Source organism: Canis lupus, chromosome 24 (assembly GCF_048164855.1).
Source record: "Canis lupus baileyi chromosome 24, mCanLup2.hap1, whole genome shotgun sequence".
NCBI classification, from domain to species: domain Eukaryota; kingdom Metazoa; phylum Chordata; class Mammalia; order Carnivora; family Canidae; genus Canis; species Canis lupus.
This window is the reverse complement of record NC_132861.1, coordinates 28,054,538-28,079,635: the sequence shown is the minus strand read 5'-3', so window position 1 is coordinate 28,079,635 and position 25,098 is coordinate 28,054,538. Positions and strand designations below refer to the sequence as shown.

At 50.7% G+C, this 25,098-nt stretch overlaps 1 protein-coding gene across 3 annotated transcripts in view; it reads left to right on the top strand.

Moving 5' to 3' along the window:
- BLK (BLK proto-oncogene, Src family tyrosine kinase) overlaps nt 1-15,660 on the top strand; it is a 74,056-nt gene extending 58,396 nt beyond the window's left edge. For 2 of the 3 annotated variants that reach the window (XM_072796051.1, XM_072796050.1), the window contains exons 5-13: nt 243-341; nt 1,515-1,618; nt 4,964-5,110; nt 5,554-5,706; nt 6,981-7,160; nt 8,289-8,365; nt 10,379-10,529; nt 11,770-11,901; nt 12,559-13,849. In XM_072796051.1, coding sequence (XP_072652152.1) covers nt 243-341; nt 1,515-1,618; nt 4,964-5,110; nt 5,554-5,706; nt 6,981-7,160; nt 8,289-8,365; nt 10,379-10,529; nt 11,770-11,901; nt 12,559-12,764 — 1,249 coding nt within the window. In that variant the 3' untranslated portion in view covers nt 12,765-13,849. Of the gene's footprint in view, nt 1-242; nt 342-1,514; nt 1,619-4,963; nt 5,111-5,553; nt 5,707-6,980; nt 7,161-8,288; nt 8,366-10,378; nt 10,530-11,769; nt 11,902-12,558; nt 13,850-14,207 lie in introns of those variants that run through there. The other variant, XM_072796052.1, reaches the window with a different exon arrangement.
- Nucleotides 15,661-25,098: the final 9,438 nt, after the last annotated feature.

Here is a 25,098-nt window from a genome sequence, read left to right as displayed (position 1 = left end):
GGACAAACTCTTCCCCTGGAGGCTGCATCACCCCCTTCCTCCCAGGACCAGGGACCCCTTGGGCCTGTCAGATGCTCAGCAAGTTAGCACCCCTTCACTGAGCCTGTACAGGTTCGCTCTTGCGGGCCCTCCGGGAATCCTCTGCCTCGGGAATGACATTGTTGAGGGGAGAGGGCTGTCGGGTGACCCCAACAGAGGCCTGCCTGAGCCACTGCCCCATTTTGGTTTTCCCTCCTCCGTAGAGCTGGGGACTGGTGGTGGGCCAGGTCTCTCATCACGGGAAGAGAAGGCTACGTGCCCAGCAACTTTGTGACCCGAGTGGAGACCCTGGAGGTGGAAAAGTAGGTGGACGAACGGAAGGCCCCCTAAAGCAGAGGCATGCTTGCTGCTTCTGCTCCGTGGGCTGCTGGGCGGGGAGGGGTCAGAGAAAGGGGGGTTGCTGTGAGCTCAGCATGGAGGGGTGCAGGAAAGGGGCATGGAACTAGAACTGCTGCACAGGTTTATCCGCATCCTCACCCAACAACCTTCACATCGCTGTCCAGTGCTCAGCGGGCCTCCCCTCCCTGCTCACTTCACTCTTCCCATCTGTGAAATGGAGCTGCCCGTTTCCTGGCCTACTTGGATAGAAACTTCCCTACTTCCCGCCTGTGGCCTCACAAGCTCTCTGACCTCCAGTGCCTCCAAGTGGGCAGGACTCAGGGACTCAGACCTCAGGGCAACTCGCAGAGCAGTGGCCTCATGCAGAGCAGTGGCCTCCAGAGAGCAGTACTCCCCAGCATCCTCACCACCCACTTCCACACAGCACCAGGAAGGTGGACCTGGGCCACTCATCCATCCCTTCATGCAGCACACACTGAGCAAACAGTACCCCGACTCTGACTCTGTCCAAGGACTGAGAAGACTGTAAACATGAGTAGGATGTGGCTTTTCCCCCTGAAAGAGCTCAGAGTGTGTCAAACTCATGAGCAAAGGGCTGGCACTGGGTGATGGCCTCACCTGGTATCCCTCCGCCTGCGATGGTCACCTTTGGGAGGGCTCTGTGTCTGGTACTCCCCACCCCATGCCCTTCCCTGGAATAGCATGTGAGACCGTGGGCACTGCTGGGCCATGCTGAAGAGGAACACGGGAGGAGTCTGTGTTCTGAGACCCTCAGCACTTTGTGGAATTCATACTTGACCTCAAGGAGGGCGTGCTTTGAGGGAAGGGGATTGGGTGCATTTCCCCTGAGTAGAATTAACAAGGGATGCCCCCCAAAATGTTCTTGTTTCAAGAGAACAGTAAGTCCATCCACTGATAGGAAGTGGAAATAAAGGGGGGCCCAGGGACCAAAGGGCATTTCATGAATCAAGGTGTGAGGGGTGTTGTTAGTTCAAGGCTAGCTAACCTGAAAACAGGGAAACACTGTCTTATTTTGGGGGTGGGGGAGGGGTACTGCTTAGAAGCGAGGGATGGATAAGAATATTCCCAGAAGCTTGGTCAGCCTGTGAGGTCTGCCTGCCTTTGCCCTTTTCCAGATGGTTCTTTAGGTCAATTAGCCGGAAAGATGCTGAGAGACAGCTTCTGGCTCCAGTCAATAAGGCGGGCTCCTTTCTTATCAGAGAGAGTGAAACCAACAAAGGTAAGCGTGGCAACCTGCACGCCCTTCCTATGCAGACCCCAGGAAGCCCCACCTGAGGCTGCTTCAGGGGGGGGGGATGCCACCCAGGGGAACCCGGGCTTCCAGGCCTCCCGTCTCCCTCCCAATTCAGGCCCTGCCTGGACAGCCTGTCTAGTGCCTAATAGCCGAGTGTGAGGCTGTAGCACCAACTGGGCTCCACCGGCTGGGCTGGAAAAGTACAGGGTGCAGGTAGGAGAGGCAGTTGGAGGGCTGCTCCCACCCAGACCACGGTGCATCATCTCAGGCTCGCAGGGGCGGGGGCACTGAAGCTGGGGGGTTCAGAAGAGGGGGCATGACCCAGAGTCACGTTTTGGAATCAAAGAATTTGGAAGCCGACAGACTTCTTAAAGATCATCTCAGCCAGAGGCTGTGACCTCAGACACTTACAGGAGCCTGGGAGGTGATGGAATTTTGGAGAATGGCTCATGTGGCTGGATGTGAAAGAAGGACGTGGCACTTGTGGAGAACTGGGAGCACTCATGGATTCAAACCTACTGACTGAGCACAACATTTCAGCCGCTGCTCACAGTCCACTGGGCTTTCTTTTTCTCTTTCATTTGGTTTTCTCTCCTTTCCTTCTTCAAGTTCCTTTTGTTATGAAATATAAAGCATATAAAAGTTGCATAAATTATAAGTGAAGGTATAATTATAGACTCATAATAAGTAAACACTTGTGCAGCCACAAGAGAGAGAACATTCTAGACATCCACAGGCCCTTTCATTGCTCCACTTGTGCCCCTTTCTGATTCAACCAACCCACCCCCCAGAGATCACTGCTATCTCAACTTTTAGGGAAATCCTCTCTCTCTCTCTCTTTCTCTTTTTAAAGATTTTATTTATTTATTTGAGAGAGCACAAGCAGAGGAAGAGGCAGAGGGAGAAGCAGACTCCCTGCTGATCAGGGAGGCCAACTCGGGGCTTGATCCCAGAACCCTGGGATCTAACCTGAGCCAAAGGCAAACACTTAACCACTGATCCAACCAGGGAGCCCAAATCTTTCCTTGCTTCTCCTTGCAGTTTTACCACCCATGTTTCATATATTCTTCAATTTTATGCAAGTGGAATCATACTATTTTAATCTTTTGTATGTCTCGTCCCTTCCACTCGACATTGTTTGTGACATTCTATATTCATTTGCTAGGCCTGCTGTAATAAAGTGCCAGAAGCTGGGAAGGCAAAGCACCTATGACCAAGAAATGATATGGAAATCACTGGAGATGACATACATGTTTTGTTTTTATAGAATATTTCAAACATGTACAGAAATAGAATAGTATAATGGAATCCCTTGTACCCAACACTCAGCTTCGACAATGATCACACAGCCGATAGTGTTTCATGTATATCCCCACCCATTCCAATTATTTTGACGCAAGTCCAGAATCCTGCAATTTCCCCCTGGAAATGATGTCTCAGTCATTGTCTATGGCTAAGGTGCCCTCTGGGGAGAAGGGGACCCCTGACCTTAGGATGGAGGAAGGAGTTGTCTAAAGCTGGGAATATCTGCTCCTGTCCTTGCCCACCCTGGGGAAGCTAGCTCAAGCTGGAAATTGGCCAGATGGAGCTGGGGCTGCAGGACTGTCCCAGCATCATGAAGCCCATACACATATACACACCTAGATATGTGCACACAGGCTCCTCGGAGCTCCAAAGCAAGTGCCCTCCATCTGCATCTGGATGCAGCCAGAGGATGCAAGGCAGAGAAGGCTCCGTTGCCCTCAGAAGCAGGGGAAATGAATTCTCGCCTCAGTGTTGGCCTCCAGGACGTCCCTTAGCCTCTCAAGCCTCAGTTTATGAGTGTGAGAACCAACTAGTTTCCCAGTCTGAAGGCACAGTTCTGCAAGTGTTAAGAAATCTCAATCTCTGAGAGCCCTGTCCCAGCAGATAGGATTTGGAGGTCCTAAAGAAGAATATTAAGAAGAAGAATATTAAACTGTGGAAAGAAGAATATTAAACTGTGGAAAGAAGAAGAATATTAAACTGTGGAAAGAAATAGGAGACAGGCCCTTAGATGAACTGCAGAAAGTGAGGGGTCCTAAATCATGAGCTCCCATAGCAGCATCCTGTGGAGGAGAGCAGAGCCCCCTTGGCTTCTTATGATGCATCTTACAGAGGGTGTGGGGCGGGGGGGGGGGGGGGGGGACGCCCTATTGTTCACTAAGGTGGGTGGTGCGGTGATGCAAGGTTGAATGAACTCACTAGAGCCACTCTCTGGTTTCTTAGATACTGGGCGTTGCACTTGCACTTAGGGGGCGAGTCCGGGGAGATGGTTTGCAGCTTGCAGGGTGGAGCTAGGGTCGTGGGCGTGGATGGGTCTGGCGCCACCAGGTACACGCGTTATCTTGCATCCTTTTGCAAGTAGGTGATGAGAGGAGTGATAGCTGAGATGAGAGGGAAAGGTGGTTTGCGATAGAGGCAAAGGGCACAGCGAAAAACCAGGTGTGCACACCCAGAAGAAGAGGTGTCCGAGCCTGACACCTGGCGGGAGAGCGTGGTATTGCTTACCTTAAATGCGTCCTCAGGGAGGCTCGGGAGCATTCCAGCCAGGTGGCTAACCAGCCCAGTGACCCGGAGCAAGCCACAATCCCCTTCCCGGCTTCAGCTTCCTCATCTTCCAAATAAGAGTGACAGGTATGGTAGCCAGAGAGCTGGACAGAGGCATTTTATAAAAACAGCAAGTTTCTAGAAATAAGTTTCTCCAGTGGAAATTCTTTCCCACTAAATTGCTCTTACCCTTTAGTATCTGCTATCCTTTGTCTGCCGGCAGACCGCAGTATACATGACAAGTGCATAGACATGTATGACTTTGAACAGAACTCCTGGGAAGTAGCTTATTATGTCCTTCTTCATAAGGTTAGGATTTGCTATTCCTTATGGGAGCAGGGCCAGTCTTTTCAGCCAGAATGAATGAGCCAATGAATCCATGAATCAATCTCCTAGTTCCTCCAATAACCCTACATTTCCCAATAGTCCACAGCAAAGAGTCCCCAAATGACCAGGTGCCCAAATGGGGGACAGCATGTTTGCTATGAGAACGTCCGGCCTGCTCCAGAGTTCTGGGATACCCTGGCTGAGTTTTAGGAAAACTGGAGGAGTAACATCGAGATCTGAGTTGGGTGGAGATGAAAAAGAAGGCTTTCTGGAGAGTTGAGGTTGAGATGAAACCAAGGTAATCTATGGTGGAAAGGGTCAAAATAGAGAGCAGAATTTGTGGAGGCTTTGAAATGAAGCCCAAATCCCAATCCTGATCTCCCCTGTGTATGCCCTACTTTGTTCTCATGCGTGTGTCTTTATCACCCCCTCTAGGTGCCTTTTCCTTGACTGTGAAGGATGTGACCACCCAGGGGGAGATGATCAAACACTACAAGATCCGCTCCCTGGATGAAGGGGGCTATTACATCTCCCCCCGCATCACCTTCCCTACTCTCCAGGCTTTGGTGCAGCACTATTCTCGTAAGAGGGGAAAATGTGACTGGGGGGCCAGAGGAGCCCTTGTATTTATCACTAAGACCTCAAGATCATGTGAATCATTGGTGCCATCTTGGGGTGGGGGATTATCCCAAGGCTGGACAAATATCAACATAATGATTCAAAGTCTATGTCCCTAATCCCTTCTACTGGCTTGCTTCAGCATGTGACCAGTTGAAGAATAACAAGTATTTTCAATCTTAGAAAGAGCAGGTCAACGAGAGCATGCCTTGCTTTATACAAAATGAATGCAAATAACAGAGCGTGTGTAGTATACGTGTACCTGTGCACATGTGTACCTGGAAATGGGAGTGTGGTTGGCCAAAACAAGAAGTGGATACGGCTGGGAAGGATATGGTGCCCAAGGTGGGGGAGGTGATTTGGCTGCTCTGGTAATCTCCAGCCCCACTTCTTCTCCTCTAACACAGAGAAGGGGGATGGCTTATGCCAGAGGCTGACCCAACCCTGTGTGAGCCTGGCTCCTCAAAACCCCTGGGCCCAGGATGAATGGGAAATCCCTCGGCAGTCTCTCAAGCTGGTCAGGAAACTCGGGTCTGGGCAGTTTGGCGAAGTCTGGATGGGTGAGTATGTGGCAGTAGGAGCCTCTCTCTCTCCCTGCCCTGTGTCCTGAAGCCCAGAAGTCTTAGGATATGCACACTTCATTGTGCTTCCCCAGAGGGCTTCTTCGGGAGAAAGAACAGAGATGATGGTACCCATTTGACAGATGAGGTAATGAACGCAAGCCTGGAATGTTGAAGTTAGTTAGCCCTTAGTTGTTAGGATGCCATGGTGGTGCAGTAGGACTAGACTCCAGCTCTCCGGACACCTTATTTGATTCCCTTCCCCACTCTACACCGCCCGGGACTAGCTTGCCGTTGACTGGTGTGTGAACTTGAACATTTGGTTGACTCCTCTCAGCTTTGGTTTGCCAGATGGAAATGACTTGTTCAACAGGGTCAACAGTGACCCGGGAGCTCCAGGAAGTTAATGATAGACCAAGCCACTGCTTGTAGCTGTGTGACTCTGGCCAAGTCACTTAACTCCCAGGTCCTTGTACGTGTAGCCAATGACCACTCTCCTGCTCACTGAAGGTACTATCACACTATAAAAGACAGTGCTTTATTTTATCCCTGGAATGAGCCATATCTCTGGGGCATGATATCAAGTAGGATCCTGCTGCGTCCCAAGTCCTCCAGCACCCAGGGCTGATGCCTGAAGCATGTGGCAGGAACTCTACATAGGTCCTTGCAAAGCTTCCGTGAGAAGGGTGGTCCAATTATTATTTATCTTTTACCTTTCAGGGTGGATGGGGACTTGATGGAGGGAGGGGAGAAGGTGGAGTACAGGTACCATGAGGAGCAGGAAAGGAACAACACAGGGCATAGTGAGGAAGGAAGGGAGTCTATGAGCCCCCTCTGCCTCCTAGACAATCTTGCCATGAGCTGAGATTCTAATTTCCATACTGAAGCTATCGACCATGGGGTAGAGGAGACTCATGTAGGGAAAGGAGGCAGGCTATATGGGGGACAGAGGGGACACGACAGGGACATGGTGTGGGAGTCAGGAGGTAAAACAGCCCCCACTCCAGGCAGGTAGGTTCCTCAACTTCCCGAGACTCCAGTCAGGCACAGGAGACTGAGACAGGCTGGCCTCCTGCAAGAGAAGGCTCATCTCTTACCCCAGGAGCCGTACATTCTAGCCCGGGCCCCTCCCTAGGAGGGCAGCTCTGGCCTCAGTGCTTATAGAATAAGGATGGCTGCTGGAAGCTTATAGATGTTTTAGTTAAGGGATCAACTCCCATAGTGTCTGGGTCTTCTGAAGGGTTTCTTTATTCTGTCCCCGGCCCCGGGCTCAGGTTATTACAAGAACAACGTGAAAGTGGCCATCAAGACGTTAAAGGAGGGAACCATGTCTCCGGAGGCTTTTCTGGGTGAGGCCAACCTGATGAAAACTCTCCAGCATGAGCGGCTCGTTCGTCTCTATGCTGTGGTCACCAAGGAGCCCATCTACATCGTGACGGAGTACATGGCCAGAGGTGGTGCCCTACGTGGACTTCAGGGGGGGGCAGGATCTGCCACAGTGGGTCTGCTGGACTTCAGGGGGGGGCAGGATCTGCCACAGTGGAAGTCCTTGGGCCATGGGTTGGATCAGTTGGCCAACGTCCTACAGATCTACAGTATTCCTTATGCCTGGGGGGGAGGCAGGGCAGGAGGGAAGGACAGAAACAAGATGGGTCAACGGTTCTTACAGAGCTGTGTCCCCCGTTCAGGAGGCAGGTCCTCTGGGCCCAGCCACTGTTTGATGCCCACTAGGGAGGACAGAGCATTGCAAAGAGTGGTCGACTAGGCGACCGGAGATGGGTTCTGGTTCCACTTCTGCTACTTACTAGCCGTGGACCTTTGACAACTGTAACTGGTGAGAAGAGAGGTCAGGCCAGCTGGCTGTGGGGGTCCACAGTGGGGCCAAGGTCTCATGAGGCAGTGGATCAGGGGTCTGGCCTCAGCCTGTGACCTCCTCCCCACCACCTCCCGTGACCCGTATTGCCCACTGCTTCCTGTAGGATCCTAACATGACATGTTAACCTAGGTCCCTAGAAATGGTCCTGAAGGGGACCCCACACTGAGCTGGGAGCATAAGGGCTCCCCTGTTCTCCTCAGCCCCACTTCGGGTGACTGTCTCTCCTAGCTCTTAGATGCCATGGCGGAGTTGCATTTGTCCCCTGCACCACACCCCGGGAGACAGGTCTCTCCATTCTGGCATTTTCTTGTACCCTTGGTCCTCGGAGGCAGAATCAGCCAACAAAGGGTGAAGGGGGCAAGAAGATACTTTGGAATGTCGTGCCAGGAATAGGCATGAAACTTATCGTCAGAAGAGCAGGTTCTGCTCCTGGCTCCGGGCTGGGGGGCTCTGAACCTGGATGAAACCTAACTTCCTCGGAGCAGCTGGGAGGGCAGTAGCTGCCTCCTGGGGTGCTCTGGGGACGGAGACTAGAATTTCTGTAAAGCAGAAAGCACTCTGCAGCTGTGGGTGGTTTTATTCTCTACGTACAAGAGATCTGACAGGGCGCCTCACACTTCCTCATGCCAGCCCACACGCAGAAGAGGCTGGCACCAGCAGGCTGGGATCATTTTGCAGAGAGCAGATGCAACATCTCTTTCCTTAGGATGCTTACTGGATTTCCTGAAGACGGTTGAAGGCAGCAGACTGTCCCTCCCAAGACTGATCGACATGTCAGCCCAGGTTTGTGAGCTACCGAGTGCAGGGGAACCTGAGGGTAATGATGCCCAAATGGATCCAGGACCCCAGGCCCTCTCCTCTGTGCCCTGTGGCTTCACAAAATTGGCTGTTTAGAGGTTGCATCCATGAAATTTAGATTGAGCTGGGAAGGACAGAAAACCCCAAATAATGTGCAAACATCCAGAGGTGAGCATTCTGGGGCACGTAGGTGGGTCTGCCCCTCAAAGATGCAGGGACCCACATTTCTTCCACCTGCTGGGTACTTAGCATGTCATCTTAGATGACAAGACGGCTGCTCATGCTGCTCACGCTTTACCATCTTGTCCTCTTCTCAGCCAGCAAGGGGGAGGAAAGTCCACCTTCTTCCCTTCAGAGACATGTCCCCGAAATCACCTACTATACTTGTTTAATATCCCCCCCACCCCAGCCATGTCACCTGGCCACAGCTGGACTGCAAGGGATGTTGGGAAATGTAGTCTTTATTCTGGGCAGCCCGGATGGGATGAGGGTGAGTCCTATAACTAAGGAGGAGAGGGAGAATGGATGGTGTGGGAACCCAGAGTTCACATGAATCCCATGTAACCACGTAGGCAGGTGTTTTGTCGTGACCTTCTTTCTTCCTGGATTGTGCCCAAATGCCTTCCCTAGTAGATGAAGGACAGTCCAAGCTTCACGAGGAGAAGAGAGAGGAGGGATCTTTCCTCCCCAGGGATTTTAGCTGAGCGCTCTAACTGGCAGGAAAACACATCTGGTGGCCCTGGGTGTGTGTGTCTGTTAAAACTGGAACTCTCAGCAGAAAAGCTCTGGTCTGTGGTCGGCCGGTGAGACACAGAAACATACACACATCCGCCTGCAGAGAGGAAACCTCCCCCTCACCCCATCCCCACCTTGTCTGGTATTATCTGTTATTAGTATCAGTGCCGGAACTGATATCACGACGCCCTTTTTTCCACTGAGGTAAGCGCAGATGAGTTTGAGTAGGCTGGTGAGTGGTCTCGGAAAATTAACACTGGCAACCACTTTTAAACCACATAACAGTGATAGGTGTGTCTACCCCTCTTTTCTTTCTTTCTTTGCCTTTTCTCACTCTCCTCTGTCTCTTTCTCAGTTCCTGGGGAAATCTTGGGTCACCCAGGACCAAAGGACATGAAAAGCCACCTGCATTTATACCTAGGTGCAGCCAAGCATTGAAGGGTTAGGAAACCAGAAAATCACAACCTTCCAGGTGAACAGCTTCTAAATCACATTCTAATCATGCTAGCTCTTCACCATGCCCGTGTGTACGCACACTACCTACCCTCTGGGCCTCCTTTACCTGCTTTGCAGGATGAAATGCAAATCTCCCCTACAATCATAACCCATGGCCACATGTCTTGTGGGGTGCCCACCTCAACTCCGTACCCTGGAGACTCCTTTCCTCATGTTCCAGGTCAGGACAGTGACCCCTCAGGGAGTTGAAGCACCTCCGACCCATGGCTCCCTGCTACGGGAACACTGCTTCCAACTTGGCAAGAAGAGAAAATCCTTTCCTGCCCACCTGCCCTGCTTATTTCTCCCTCTGCCCCTTGAGAGACCTTCTTCTTCTCCTGCTTTCACTCTGCTGTCTTCCTGCCCTGCAGACACTTGGAAGGAGACAGAGTGGGTGAGAGGTTCAGGCAGCTCTGGCTCTGACGCCTGCACCTCTGCCTTTCTGGATTTCGGAGGGCTGGGGTTTATGGCCTATTTGGCTGAGGAGCAATTGAAGCCAGTTTTCCCATCCACTCAGGAGCCTGGTCCTTCTCCGGCAGCATCCCCCCACCCCCTATGCACCTGCCAACAAACACGAACACACACCCAAACCCCCAAGTGCCCACTCCAGGCAGTGAGAGGGTGAAGGCTGGCCCTCCAGACAGGAGGCGGGGCAGGTGGGCAGGGTCCTTCCTCTCCTCATGTGGGCCATGCAGGGGTCGCTGGGTGGGCTCCGTCCTTGCTTGGAGGTCCCTCCGCTGTCCTTCACTCTGTGGCCTGTGCCCTCAGATTGCTGAAGGAATGGCGTATATTGAGCAAATGAATTCAATCCACCGCGACCTGAGGGCGGCCAACATCCTGGTGTCTGAGACCCTGTGCTGCAAGATTGCTGACTTCGGCTTGGCCCGCATCATCGACAGTGAATACACTGCCCAAGAGGGTAAGCGGAGCCCCCATCTACATGGGAGACCTTGGGCCTTACCTTCCCCAGCAACTCCCCGAACCCCCTTGGACTTCTTGCCACTCCAGAACAAATCCCTGTGTAAAGAGATCTGAGAGCTTTGTGGTTTTCTCAATTCTGGCCTTACTCTCAGGTAGATCGGCATTTCCCTAAAGATACTCTGTAGAGCACTAGTGCCTGATGAGGAACAGCTTTGTGATGTACATTTGGAGATGCTGCAGAGTCCGTTCAGGCACCCTTTGGAGATTCCCGATGCACACCAACATATAAAAGGCACTGAGAAGGCCTGCAGCCAAAACAAAAACAAAAAACAGTGTATAATTGCTTCACTGGTCTCTCCCAAACTAATTTGAGCCCAAGTTACTTTTTCCACGTAGCTTCTATTACCGTCCCACAGAATTAGAGCTTCACAGAACACACTCTGGAAAACACTTCTCTGAAGCATGAACAGCAAGGGCTTATACTCAAGATAGGGTTTCCACACAGCACTCTGCTTTCCTTTGCTATTATAACTGAGGTAAAAATCCTTTTCACAAAAGGATTTGAAATGGTCAAATACATCTATCAAGTACCCTAGCAAGCAATATTAGCTGAGCATATGAATCAGTTGGTACCGGAGAAGGATTAATAGGGCTTGTTCCCTGAGGATGTTTCAGGCTGGCTGGTGAGACCAGGAAAGTAGGGCAAGGGAAGAGGTAAACCAGGGCTGAGCTATGTGCAGTAGCTTGAAAGCTGGCCAGGGCTACAGCCATCCACGGGCCGTCATGGGACAGCAGGCTTGGAATGCCCTCCTCACTGTGACCCATGTACATAGGTCGTATGTCATCATTTCCATTTTGTAGGTAGGGATTAACTGAGGCAGAGACAAGTTAAGGTGATTTGCTCAAGCCATGGATTCCTGTTATTAAGCATGTGATGTGGAAAATGACTCTTCTGTCTCAGGTAGTGACACATGTGGGTTGTCCTATGAAGTCCCACTGAGCAAAGATCCAAACAGGGTGATGGTGGTGGTATCTATGTCATGTTGTCCTCTTGTGCTGTGGGCCCCCAGTGCCTGCACATGCCTGGTCATGTGTCCGAGTGGGTCTTAATAGTTCTCTGGAAGTATCTCTGTTGTGTACAGTGATCCAAGCCCTGCAAAAGGGGGTGTGGGATGGGGACAGGTACATAGGGACAGATAGTCATGGCCTCACAAAACTGCTCATGCCTTTTCTCACAGGGGCCAAGTTCCCCATCAAGTGGACTGCCCCAGAGGCCATCCACTTTGGAGTGTTCACCATCAAAGCAGACGTGTGGTCATTTGGAATCCTCCTGATGGAAATCGTCACTTACGGGCGTGTACCATACCCAGGTAGGTGGCTTCGTCCTGCAGTGACTAGAGGGGCTCCCGGCTGTCCAGAAATGGCTGCGATGACAGAGAGCATACCCTTGGTGCCTGAGGCTGCCCACGTCCATGCCAGAATGGAGGCCCCACAGTCGGAACAGAGGCCCATGCATGTCACTCTGGGGGCAACATTGCTTTTGGCAACGGACTATGCCTCCTTCATTCAGCAGAGGTCAGTGAGCCCCCAAACCCGGAATTAAGTGCAGGCCAGGGTCTGAACTCAAGTTCACTCTAAATTGGTTTGTTCTCAGTTGAGAACAGGTTGTCTCTCCCTCGGCCTTCTGCCTTGGGTGTACTCCCAAAAGCTCTATCCCGACGGTGAAGTTTCCCAGCCACCCCCACCCCTAATCCATGAAGGGCTTGGGCAGCTTAGGAGCTGAAATCCAGCAGTCTCCCTCAGCTGGCTGGTGCCTGCACCTGCCCAGGGAGCCCGGGGCTCGGGCTGTGCGCCCATCACGGGTAAGCAAGACAGGGTCCCCCACACGGAGGAACTGCGCGTCCTCCAATGACCGGTGAACGGGGTATGCTTCTCAGTGGCACCAGCCAGGCAGCCAGGTGGCCTGCGAGGGAGGAGTCGGTGGGCCCCTCGCCCCTCAGCCGCGTGGGCGCCCCCTCTCCCTCCAGGAATGAGCAACCCCGAGGTCATCCGCAGCCTGGAGCGTGGCTACCGCATGCCGCGCCCCGACTCGTGCCCGCCCGAGCTGTACCACGGTGTCATCGCCGAGTGCTGGCGGAGCCGGCCGGAGGAGCGGCCCACCTTCGAGTTCCTGCAGTCGGTGCTCGAGGACTTCCACACGGCCACCGAGCAGCAGTACGAGCTGCAGCCCTAGGCCCCGGTGCGGGGACGGGGCTCGGGCGCCCGAGGGGCCTCGGGGATGGCTCGCACCTGCCGCCCCACCTAGCATGACAAGGCATATTCACCTCGCAGCTTTTATTCCAGCCCCGACGGGGTACGCCCATTTCTCAGATGAGGAAAGTAGAGGTAGAGGCGGCCTGACAGGTGGGTCACAACAGCATAAACTCTGGAGATCTGATCGCTGTCCCACCCTTCTCTGGCTGTGTGACCTTGGGCAGGTCACTTAGCCTCTCTGTACCTCAGATGTCTCATTCGTACAATGGGGAAGAACCACAATAGCACCTACCTCGTAAGTTCCTCAAGACGATTATGTTAGTTTTTCCACGATGTTCAGAATAGCGCCTGGCACACGCCTGGCACACTGTTAAGTGTTTGGCATCACGTAAGACTCCCCTGTGCCGGCGCCAAAAGCCAAGATCGAAAAGCCGGCTTCGGGGCTGGAGCCCCGCTGCTCCCACCTGCGCTGTCCGCGCCCGTGCTGCCCCCTCTCTGCTCCCCCAGAAGCAGGATTGTGTCCTCCGAGATGTCCGCTCAGAGAAGCATCCACCGGCCCTGAGCTAGACTGAGCTCCAGCACTTTGGGGACTTTTCCTTAATAAAGTCACGAGATCTGAGCTTCGCCATGTCGTTACTGGTGACAAGCCTGGACATCACTACATAACGTAGGTGGTTTGCATGAGTGGCGCAGCGAGGGACTCGCGGATCCGTGGAAAGTGAGCCTCTAGCCCCAAGGACAACAGGCAGACCCCAAGGTCATTGCCTTTTAGGGGAGGTTGAGCAGGGCCAGCAGGTGGCGCCTTCAGCCCAGAAATCCCTGGGCTCCAGGTTTGAGTCCGGGACCCTTTGCCCAGCAAAACCCCAGAAGGGACAGTGAGAGCCGTGCTTGCAAGCGCCCTGGGCTCCCAGTCTTGCCACCAGGAGCATCAGCGGTGTATGGATGACGATGGCGTGCTAACACCAAGAACGGCCAAGGCTTTGCGCTGTTCAGGAAGCGCACTATATGTCATGGTTCTTTTGGTTTTATTTATAATAGATTATTAAATAGACTTATTATAATACATTTTATGAGTACTCAGGTGGATGAGAAACAAGCAGAATGTACAGAGAATGTCCCTTTACCCCCTCAATTTCCCCTATTATTAACATCTTGCAATAGTACGTACATTTGTTACAACCGATGAGCCAAATTAACACCTTGTTATTGACTAAAGCCTGTAGTTTACATTAGGATTCACGTTTTGTGTTATGTCCTATGGGTTTGGATGAAAGTATCATGACATGGCGCCAGCATGACACTATTATACTGGATAGTTTCAATGCCCTAAAAACTCCTTGTGTTTCTGTGCATCCCTCCCTCCCTTTGAACCCTTGGCCATCACCTTGCCATGTGTTGACTCTTCTGATCCTGAAAACCCAAGGAGGTGGGAATAGCATCATACCATGTACGGAGGAAGAAAGCCAAGCACAAAGCGTATTCCCAAGCCACACTGCTCATTGGGATGAGGATGCAGATGCTGGACTGTGGCAGCAGAGGACTAGAGGGGAGCTGCTGGGCTGGGAGAGACCTCACCGGGGGACTGCCTCTGCAGGGGAACAGAGGTGACTCAGCAAAGAAGAATGCACATCTGTCCTTGCGATTTCCAGAGTACATTCCCATAGATCCCTATAGATTCCCATAGATCCCTATAGATTTTCAATCAGCTCTGGGAAGGCATCGCCATTGTTATTATGCCTACACACTTGCACACAAGAAGTAAACAGCAGAGACTCCACACCACTAAGTTCGTCTAGAGGCTCTTAGCTGGCCAGTGCTGGACCCCCCCACACACAGATTTGAACCTATTCTTTGCCCCCAGCCCCTTGCCATAAACTGCTCTGTAGGGGAGCATGATGCTCTCAGGAGCAGGGCATGTTTGTGCAGGTAGGCCAGGCAGGCTCACTGGGCAAGTCTCAGTGTGTGTGTGTGGAGAGGGCAATGTGGTCAGATGGGGGCCTGGACAGATCTCCTCTAGGCGGCCCAGGATTTGGGAGGTAGAGGGAACCCTGTCCTTGGGGCAGTGGGGGTCTCAAGAGACTTGCCTCTGACCTCTCTCGGGAAGGAAGGGTTCTTTGGGGGAGTTGGCTGCTGAGTCTTTCAGAAAAAAATTTGCAGCTCAGCCTCCCATACTCTGGAGGAGGCTTGGTGCCCGCACCCCATCTCCCCAGAATCTCTGGGAATTGAGACCATCAGGCTCAGACCCTGGGACGAGGGGTATGGCTGGAGGGAATAAAGCTGGAGTTCAGGGCACCACAGAGTGGACTGCCGCTGTGGAGGGTGGGGGAGCACACCAGGCAGATCTGAGCCTGTAGGGTTCACATGAGCAGGGCCCTGAGAGGACCTAAGGGTACCCTTGGAGGTAGGACTGGGAGGAGCTCATATCAGCAGGATAGGAAATGAGTCCCTCCTTCCCCCTTAGCAGCCTGGGCACCACCTCCCTGCCCCTCAAGGCCCCTCTAAAGTGGTTTCCCACGACTTGGGCCCCAGCTGTCCAGAGCTGCAAGGCCTAGGGCTGGCTGGCCACCTCCTTGAACCCCACCACCTTCCCATAAAGATGGAAGGGTCTCCCAGTGCTTTGTCACTGCACTATTTATAAAAATCACTTCCGCTCCTTGTTTTGAAAGACAAGTTTCTTGGGGCACCTGAGTGGCTCAGTCGGTTAGGCATCCCACTCTTGGTTTCAGCTCAGGTCGTGTTCTCATGGGTCATGGGATCAAGCCCTACATTGGGCTCCATGCTTAGTGGGGAATCTGCTTGAGATACTCTCCCTCTTCCCCCCTCCTGAGCTCTCCTCCTCTAAAAATAAATAAATCTTTGGAAAAATTAATAAGTAAGAGACAGGTTTCTAGTCTTTCTCTGAGATTCTGATCCAGCAGGTCTAAAGTAGGATCTGGAAATCTCATCTTTCCTAAGAACTCTAAGTGATTCGATTAGCTCCCAACCCTGACTTTGGTTCAAATCACCGGGGGATGGAAGGCAGGCACATCTAAAAATACCACTGTCAGGATTCCAGGCGGGGCTAACCATGGGCACATTTTAGATGCCTCCAGCTGGTACTAAAGTTCAGACAGGATTGGAAACTACTGGGTAGACCGTGTGGGGTTTGGAAGTACCCTTCCAAGAGGGCAGGCTGCAAGGCACCTGGCGTTCCAGTCTTGATGCTCGGGTCCTGGAATTGCAGGACTCGCTCGTGTCTGTGGCTTTTCCCAGTTCTGCATGCAAGCTCTAACCTGCAGAAACTAGGAAAGAAGCCCATAAGCCTGGCACATTGTCAGGCACACAGACGGTTCCTTGGAGGGGAGGCTGGAGGGGAACCTTGAAGGATTAGGGAGACTTCTCCCCACCAGGGGGCGGACTTGCCTCAGCGGTGCCCAGAACTGAGCCTCAGTGTCCCAGAGGGTGGGTTTCCCTTAGGCATCTAAGTGAGTTTGTAAAGGGCAAGAAGCCTTTCAATTCCCCGTCAGAAAGTGAAGTGTGGGGACGCGTGGGTGGCTCAGTGGTTGAGCATCTGCCTTTGGCTCAGGTCATGATCTTGTGGTTGTGGAATCGAGTCCTGCATGGGGCTCCCCGCAGGGAGCCTGCTTCTCCCTCTGCCTGCGTCTCTGCCTCTCTCTGTGTGTGTCTCTCATGAATAAGTAAGTAAAACCTTAGCAAAGAAAAAAGAAAGTGAACTGTGAGAGGATGTGGAGATACAGGATGACAGAGACATAGAGACAGAGAGAGACAAGACAGAGAGAAACAGAGACCCAGAGAGAACACGAATGGGCAAAGGCTGCATGTCCTGCTCTGGGAATTGGTCTTCTACGTGGGAGGGCAGCTTACTCAGGGCGGCAGAGGCCTTAGTCTCCCATCAGGATCTGCATGTGGGGGGAGGTCGCAAGGGGGCCCCGGGCCTGAGACATTTGCTGGCTGCCCTTCACCCAGAGCTCTGGGGAGGAGCATGCTTCCCTGCCTGGGATGGAGATGGAGCCTTCCCTTCTGTGTCCCTCCACCGACTCAGGGCACATGCAGCACTGTTGGAAAATGAAGAACAGCAAGCTCTGCCCGGTTAGATAGACCCGGGTCCAAATCCAAGCACTTTCCTTTCCCAGGATGGGTGACCTTGGACATTTTGCTGGATTTCTCTGGGCCTCAGTTTCTTCATCTATAAAATGGACATAATAGAAACACCTAAAATGGGGCAGCTGGGTGGTTCAGGTGGTTGAGCATCCAACTCTTGGTTTTGGCTCAGGTCTTAATGCCTGTGGGCAGGCAGGTGGTGAGGGGTGGGATAGAGCTCCATGTTGAGCTCTGGGAGCTTAACTCAGAATATGCTTGAGATTCTCTCCCTCTTCCCCTCCCCCAGCTTGCACTCTAAATAAATAAACAAACAAATAAATATCCTTTATATAAAAATCACCTAAAATATAGGCTTGTTTCAGGGTTTAGACAAAATAGTTTATGTGAGGCATGTATCACAGTGCCTGTCTTCTGGTAAATGCTCAGAAATGTTAGCTCTTGGGGCACCTGGGTGGCTCAGTGGTTGACCATCTGCCTTTGGCTCAGGTCATAGTCCAGGGATCCTGGCCTTGAGTCCCACATCGGGCTCCTCACAGGGAGCCTGCTTCTCCCTCTGCCTGTGTCTCTGCCTCTCTCTCTGTGTCTCTTATGAATAAGGAGATAAAATCTTAAAAATACAAAAAAGAAAAAATAAATGTTAGCTCTTATTACTGTTAGCATAGCCCCCAAAGAGAGGCCTTCAAGGATGCTGACTCACAACCTCCCACACCTTACCTGGGTTCCCCCATCCCCTGTGATCTGTCTCCAGGCTTGGGCTTCTAGTACCACTGGTGTTTTGACCTCTTTGTTGCTGTGATTTTTCTTTCTCTACTTTCATGCCCCTTCCTGCTCTCAATGCAGACCTGCAAAAAAAAGCAGGTGGGTTTTGAAGTCAAGGACCTCGATTTAACCTGGACTTTCCAGCTGGCCAAACTTGAGTAAATAGCTTGACTTCTCTGAGCCTCAGCTTCCTTTTCTATGAACAGTGGAGAACAATGACTCCCTAGCAGAGCTGTTTTAAGGACTTAAAGAGTATTTTAAAAATAGAATGGTAGGGACGCCTGGGTGGCTCAGCGGTTAAGCATCTGCCTTCAGCTCAGGGTGTGATCCTGGAGTTCCGGGATCAAGTCCCATATTGGGCCCCCTGCATGGAGCCTGCTTCTTCTTTTGCCTGTCTCTCTGCCTCTCTCTCTCTCTCATAAATAAATAATTTTAAAAAAAGTAGAATGGTATACCAAGCTGCCCTAACATGTATCACAGACTGGGGGGACTTCAAAGACAGAGATGTATTTTCTCATAGCTATGGAGACAGAAACTCCAAAATCAAGGCGTCGGCAGTATGGTTTCTCCTGAGGCCTCTCACGTCAGCTTATAGATGGCCACCTTCTCCCTGTGTCCTCACATGGCCTCCCCTGTGTGTGTCTGTGACTTAATCTCCCCTTCTTCTGAGGACAACACTCAAATTAGGGTCGACCCTAATGACTTTTAATTCCATTACTTCTTTAAAGGGCCCATCTCTAAATACCATCACATCCTAAATTACTGGGGGTTCAGGCTTCAACATAGGAATTTGGGGGGAACACAATTCAACCCATAACAATAGTAACACATAAAGATAATTATTTCTTCTTCCAAATCTTCTGCTATCTCTACCTGGCAGTAGGGACATGGAAGGTGCCAGTGTATTCTTGTGACTGATGAGTTTCAGAAACTAGAATATTTGGTGTGGATAAAACTCTCATCTACAAATAAGTAAGATCCACAGCTAAGCTGGAATACTAGTGGACCAGCTTCTTCTTCTTCTTCTTCTTCTTCTTCTTCTTCTTCTTCTTCTTCTTTTTAAGGTTTTATTTTTAAGTAATCTCTCCACCTGACATGGTGCTCAAACTCACAACCCCAAGATCAAGAGTCTCTCCCTCCTTGACTGAGCCTGCCAGGCGCCCCACCAGAGGACTAGCTTTCAGCAAACTCATCTGTGAAAGTCCAGGTTTAGACAAAAGATAAAGCTGTCTTTAATGATTTATTTTATAAAATAAAGTAATAAATCATAACTAGAGGAATATTTTATATTCCTTAGGTATTTTAAAAGAAGTATTTGAGTGTCCTCAGGTCTCATGTTGTTATTGGTTTTGGTTTTGGTTTTAACTGTGGTAAAATACACGTAGTAGCATAAAATGTGCCTACCACCCTAGCACTGTTTTAATGTAGTGTTCGGCGGTGTCCTGTACATTCACACTGTTGTACAGCCATCAGCACCATCCACCTCCAGAACTTGTTCATCTTCCCAAACTGAACCTGTCCCCAGTAAACACTAACTCCCCTCCCCCCTGATCCCATCCCCTAGCAGCCCCCATTCTACTTCCTGTCTCTATGGAGTTGACTACTCTCAGTATCTCATGTAAGTAGAATCATACAGCATGCGTCCTTCTGTGTCCACTTACAGCACTTTGCATGATGTCCTCTAGGTTCATCCATAAGGTAGCTTGGGTCAGAATTTCCTCCTTTTTTAAGGCTGAAAAATATTTCACTGTATGTTGTATATTTTGCATTTTGTGTATCCATTTATCTGCTGAGGGACACCTGGGTTGTTTCTGCCTTTTGGCTGTTATGAGCATGGGTATACAAATATCTCTTCAAGATTCAAGCCTGGATCATAGAGTAGTTCTATTTTTAATTCTTTTTTGAGAGAGAGAACACATGTACACAAGCCTGTGGGGGACGAGGGGTGGGCAGAGAAAGAGACTTACGCGGACTCTCTGCTGAGAATAGAGCCCCATGTGGGGCTCTACCCCAGAACCCTGAGATCCTGACCTGAGCTGAAATCAAGAGTTGGATGCTTACCTGACTGAGCCACCCAGGCATTCCCTATTTTTTTCTAAAGATTTATTTATTTATTATTTGAGGGAGAGAGAGAGAGAGAGAGAAGAAAAAGAAGCAGAGGGAGAGGGAGAAGGAGAGAAAGTCTCAAGCAGACTCCATGTTGAGTGCGGAGCCCGACATGGGGCTTGATCCCATGACCCTGAGATCAGGACCTGAGCTGAAGCCAAAGTCAGGTGCTCGACCGACTGCCACCCAGGTGCCCCAACACTCCTTATTTTTAATTTTTTGAGGAACTGCCATACTGTTTTCCACAGCAGCTGCTCTGTTGTGCGTTCCCAGCAGCAGCACACAAGGGTTTCAATTCCTCCACATGGATATCTTCTGCTGGTTTCGCCCTAGCCCTCCCACTGGGTGTGAGGTCGACAGTGTCATTTAATAGCAATAAACCCAAATTCCTTCAAATCTGGGCCCCACAGAACCTCAGCCCTCTCTGACATACCTTCAGGTGACTGGTTTCTAGGGGAGGTTTTTTTTCCACTGTGTGTGCTCATGATACACGGCTTCAGGCCGATGCATCTGCTGTCTCCATGGGGCTCTGGGGCTGAGGGGCCTCCATGGGCCTGGCTGACAGGTCCCAGCTGGGTGGAGGTCCCCGGGTGGGGAACAGGACTCTATTCTGAGGAAAGAGCCTTTGGCTTCCCACTGTCTGCCCCCTGGGTGAGACAGTCCCATCACCACCTCAGGATGATACAAGCCTGGTACTTGCACGGGGCTCTTACTAGACACCCCCTGGTGGGCACACACTCAGGTGTCCACAAGGATTTGTGTGACATGCGTCGTCTCTGTCATCAAGTCCAGTATGGAGCACTCAGCCACAGAGGAGGGAGCAGAAGGCAGTGGCCACCATGACCCCAGGCAGATCAGGGAAGATGACAGACACTTGGGCCTCCGACAGGCTTGCAGTGAACCCTGTGGCCATGCTGAGCTCTTTTATTTTATTTTATTTTTTTGAGCTCTTAAATTCTCCTGCAATAGATAGCCAACCTTGATACTATGTTTAGAACTTAGAGAGCTGAAAAAAAACCTTCATGATCAGTCAACATTTGTTCGGTCTGAAGTGACATCACAAACCTGGAAAGGTAGGTCCTCTGATCCTCATTTTATACATGAGGGAACACAGAGAGGTAAGTAACTGGCCCAAGGACACACAGCTGATAAATGGTGGAGCGAGGACTCACTGCTTAACCACTCATCGGAAAGAATCTGGTCTCGATGCTCCAAGCTGGGCTCCTGGGAACCTTGGGGATCTATGGTGGGATCTCAGGAGTAGGAAGCTCACAGTAGGATGGAGCTGGGAGTCAAGAAGGTCCCACACGCCCCCACACTTCTGGTACCATGGCCCCTCTTATGTCTGTTTCATACATTCAGCTGCCTTACAAGGGTTGTTTGAACTCAGTGTGGCTTTAAAATTGTCTTGAAGATTGGTCATCTGGTCCAATATCCTGACCACCTTCTCCATCTCACAAATGAGAAACTGAGGCCTAGATCGGAGCCCATAGCCACAGGGAGCCCATACACTAGGGCCCAGCCCTCCAGACACTTGCACTGGTCCTTTCTCTGTTCCCCCCAACACACTCAGTTTCCTGGTGGACAGATGTTCATTGATTCCAGGTTTTTCTGAATACAGAAATTCTTATACCTGAACACTCTCCAAATCAGGTTAGTTGATTCCCTAGAAAACCTCATTCCTTAGTCATGCCAGAATAGCTATTTATTTCTTGGAACGGAGCATAGAGCCTTTAAACAGTTCCTCCTAAGAATGGGTTGCCAGTTTACAAAGGGGTGTCTTCGCTCTGTGTTCCCTGGTGTGTTTGTCTTTGTTTCTCTTCATTCAGGACAGGAGGAAGGCAGCGATGCTGGCACGTCCCTCGCCATCACATCACATCATTAGAGAGTGGAGGGGCCAGAATGCAAATCCTGGGCTCCTGGCTCTGCACCCGGCACCTGAAGGATCCAGCAAGTGTGCTGAGATTAAAAGTGCTCTTGAGAAGTGAGGAACAGGGCAGACACAACCGCAAAGGGCCTGTGGAGTGGTCCTCGTGGTGCAATCCTTCTAATAAGGTTAAGCAAACCGTTCCAAGAGGATGACAAGGAGGTTTTGTGAATGCCTGGTGGAAAAGAAGCAGGGAAGAGAAACATCTGGCACTTATGAGGCCACCAGGCTTAATGGATTCTCCTACTTGAGACAGTAATGCAGACCCTGGAGAGGTGAGGTGGCCAGAGTCCCCATGCATGAGGTCAGGAACTGTGCTGATGATTCATAAGGTAACAACTCTGCCTGACATCAGCCAAAGACCTAAATATAGCCACCAGGGAATGTCCAGAAGATAATGGGAGAAAGTTAAAATTTGTGGGCTGCATGGTGGGTGCACATGGAAAATGTCTAACTGGCACTTGTAGGGACCTAGTGACCTCTCAGGTCCTCTCTTGACCCTGAAGGGATAGAGCAAGGAGCAAGACAAGAACCTACACCCAGAGACTCTAAGGGTAGCTGGAAGGAAGGTGGAAGAGGAGATGAGGTAACTGGGTGGTGGGCATCAAGGAGGGCATGTGATGTGATAAGCACTGGGTGTTACGTAAGACTAATGATCACTGAACTCTACCTCTGAGACTAATAATATGTTATATGTTAATTAATTGAAAATTTTTTTTTAAAAAGAACCTACACCCAAAGTACTCTTAAATATAGCCTCATCCTTGGAAACTTAAATCTCCTATCACCGTGTTCATAATCGAGGATGCTAGTAGCAATGCCACCTCTCTACATTTTATGTCAGGTGCTCTCCTTAAGCTCTATGTGCAAAAACTCATTTAGCCCACAAGACAACCCTCGGAAGTAGGTTCTGTTACTAGTTCCCTTTTGTAGATGAGCAAACCTAGGCTCTCAGGGGTGAGGTCATCTGCCAAGCTGACGCAGCTAAGACTTGAGCCCAGATCAGCCTCTGTGCCCAGCCTCCTCCAGCGAGAATTCCCTAGGAGAGGGTGGGAGCTAAGGCTTTGTGGCTGCCCACCACTCAGCAGGCTGGAGGCAGAGCTGGAGCGGGCCCCGGAACCCACTGGTAGGGGCTTTGCCCATACCCCTTTGGCCTCTCTCCCTTGCCTGTCACAAATCATGTTGTGGACAAATAGGCTTTGAAGGAAGCAGACGATGTTTTTGCCTTACCTCTTGGCTGTGGCCTTATTGGCTACGGAATCTCTGACAAATTATTTAAACTCCTTGAAACTCAGTTTTATCATCTTTAAAATGGGCACAAGCATACCTCAAAGGAAAGATGGGGATGAACTGAGATAGCATGTTATGAAGCTTTGGGTACAGGGTTGTGCATCCAGTAGGATATCAATGCATGCACGCTTCCTTCCCCCGTCAAGGCTCAGGCCAGACAGCATCCTCCTTGCGGTTACCTGGGAGCCAGTATAGAAGCCCAGCCCGCCCACCCCCATCCCATCAGCCTCCATGTCCAATCAGCAGCTCAGGCCCTAGGCCACCAGGTCCCTTTGGGCAACAGTGGCTGACAGGGGCTGACGGGAGCCAGTCCCAAGGGGCCTGAAGGCAGATTGCTGAGGACTGATGAGGTGAAGAGGGATGGCTGCCATGAGCTGACAGCATTGCTGGGGACAGTGGGAAAGCAAGAGGGTAAGGGGGTTCCCTAATCTCAGCCTGATGTCTTTTGGAAGGGCGCTGGTACCATCTGGGGGCTTCTCTGCTGGAACTTTCCTTCCGTGCCAAGGTCACTCTGCATCTCTTGATTAAAATTAGCTTCCTGCTCATTGCTTGGGATCAAATGGCCTTTTCCCATGAACCACTAGCAGGGCCTGGGCTGTGCCCTCCACTTTCCAGATAGCAAATAGAATACATGCTTCCATTCAGGAGGCTGGACAAGAGAGTGGGGGTGTGTGCATAAGAGTGTGCACACATGTGTGTGCATGACTGCACACATGACCAACCAAACTAGGGCATCCAGGGAGGAGACTTACTCACAGAGTTGTGTAAAGCTTCTCATCTTTGGAATCATTCTTTTAATTTTTTTTTTTTCAAACGAGAGAGAAAGTGGGGTGGAAGGCAGGAGAGGGAGAGAGAGAATCTTCAAGCAGACTCCTCACTGAGCACAGAGACTGACACAGGGCTAAATCCCAGGATGCTGAGATCATGACCTGAGCTGAAACCAAGAGTCAGCCACTTAATGAACTGAGCCATCCAGGTGACCTTTGCATCATTCTTTGGTTGCATTGCTTCTTTCTTACATCCAAGGCTCTGGTGACATCATCTTACTCCTGGTAAACTCCTAGCATTAAACAGGAGGCCCAACCCACCCCCATGCACCAAACCTGAATCCCAGGAGATTCACAGATTTTTTTTTTCCACAGATATTTATTAAGTGGGTAAGCAAATGACAAAGCAAAATGAACAAAGGTTAGGCTGGACTGTGGGCTCTGTTGAGTTGGGCTGTGTCTTTTTCTAACATGTCCCCAGCTCCTGGCACAAGAAAGTGCATGGGGCATATGGAAAGGGCACAATGGATATTTATCAAATATATGAATGAATGGGGACAAGTTGCAATTTTGCTCTTTGCCCACATCCCATAGATAGTGACATATAAGCCAAAACATGCTCCATGAGGGCCCAGCAAGGATGGTTTGAGCCACATTAGGAGGCTGAAATTGGGAAGAGAAGAGCCCAATGGTCAAGGCTCTGGAGGCTCAAGTCTTGATTAGCTGAATGGCTGATTCTTCATGCACCAAGCATATCCAGTAGTCAGGGGCCCTGCCTGGAGTGGACAAGACAGTGCCTCTCCATTCTCCTACAGAAAGCCTGGCACACAATGGACAGTCTACTTAAGGGTAATTGTTCATATTTTCACTAGATTTCTACCGGAGAAATGTGACTTAAACATCCAGAAACATAGGATGCAGAGGAGACCCTCATGCAGGACATGCAAACAAGTTAAAAGTTAAGTATTAGATGGGAGAAAACATTCGTGGTACTTATATCAAAAGCATTACTGCAAAGAAAACCTAAGGAGTTCTTCCCATTCCAAACAGCCTGAAACAAATAGACAAATGATAAGACATAGGAATTGCACCGAAAGAGAACTTCAAACAGCTAAATTCCTGGGCCACTGCATAGGGAAACGTGCCCAACCACAGCAACAAATGGGAAAATGCAAATTAAATAGCAATGCAATGTTTTTTTGCCATCAGAATGGCAAAATAGTGACACTGCTAGTATCTAATAGTATTGGGGGTGGTGTGGGAGAATGATTATCCTCATCGAGAGCTGCTGGAAGTGCAATTTGATAAAGCCTTTTGGGGGGGGCATATCTTGGCAGCATCACCCCAAATTGGAGATACATACA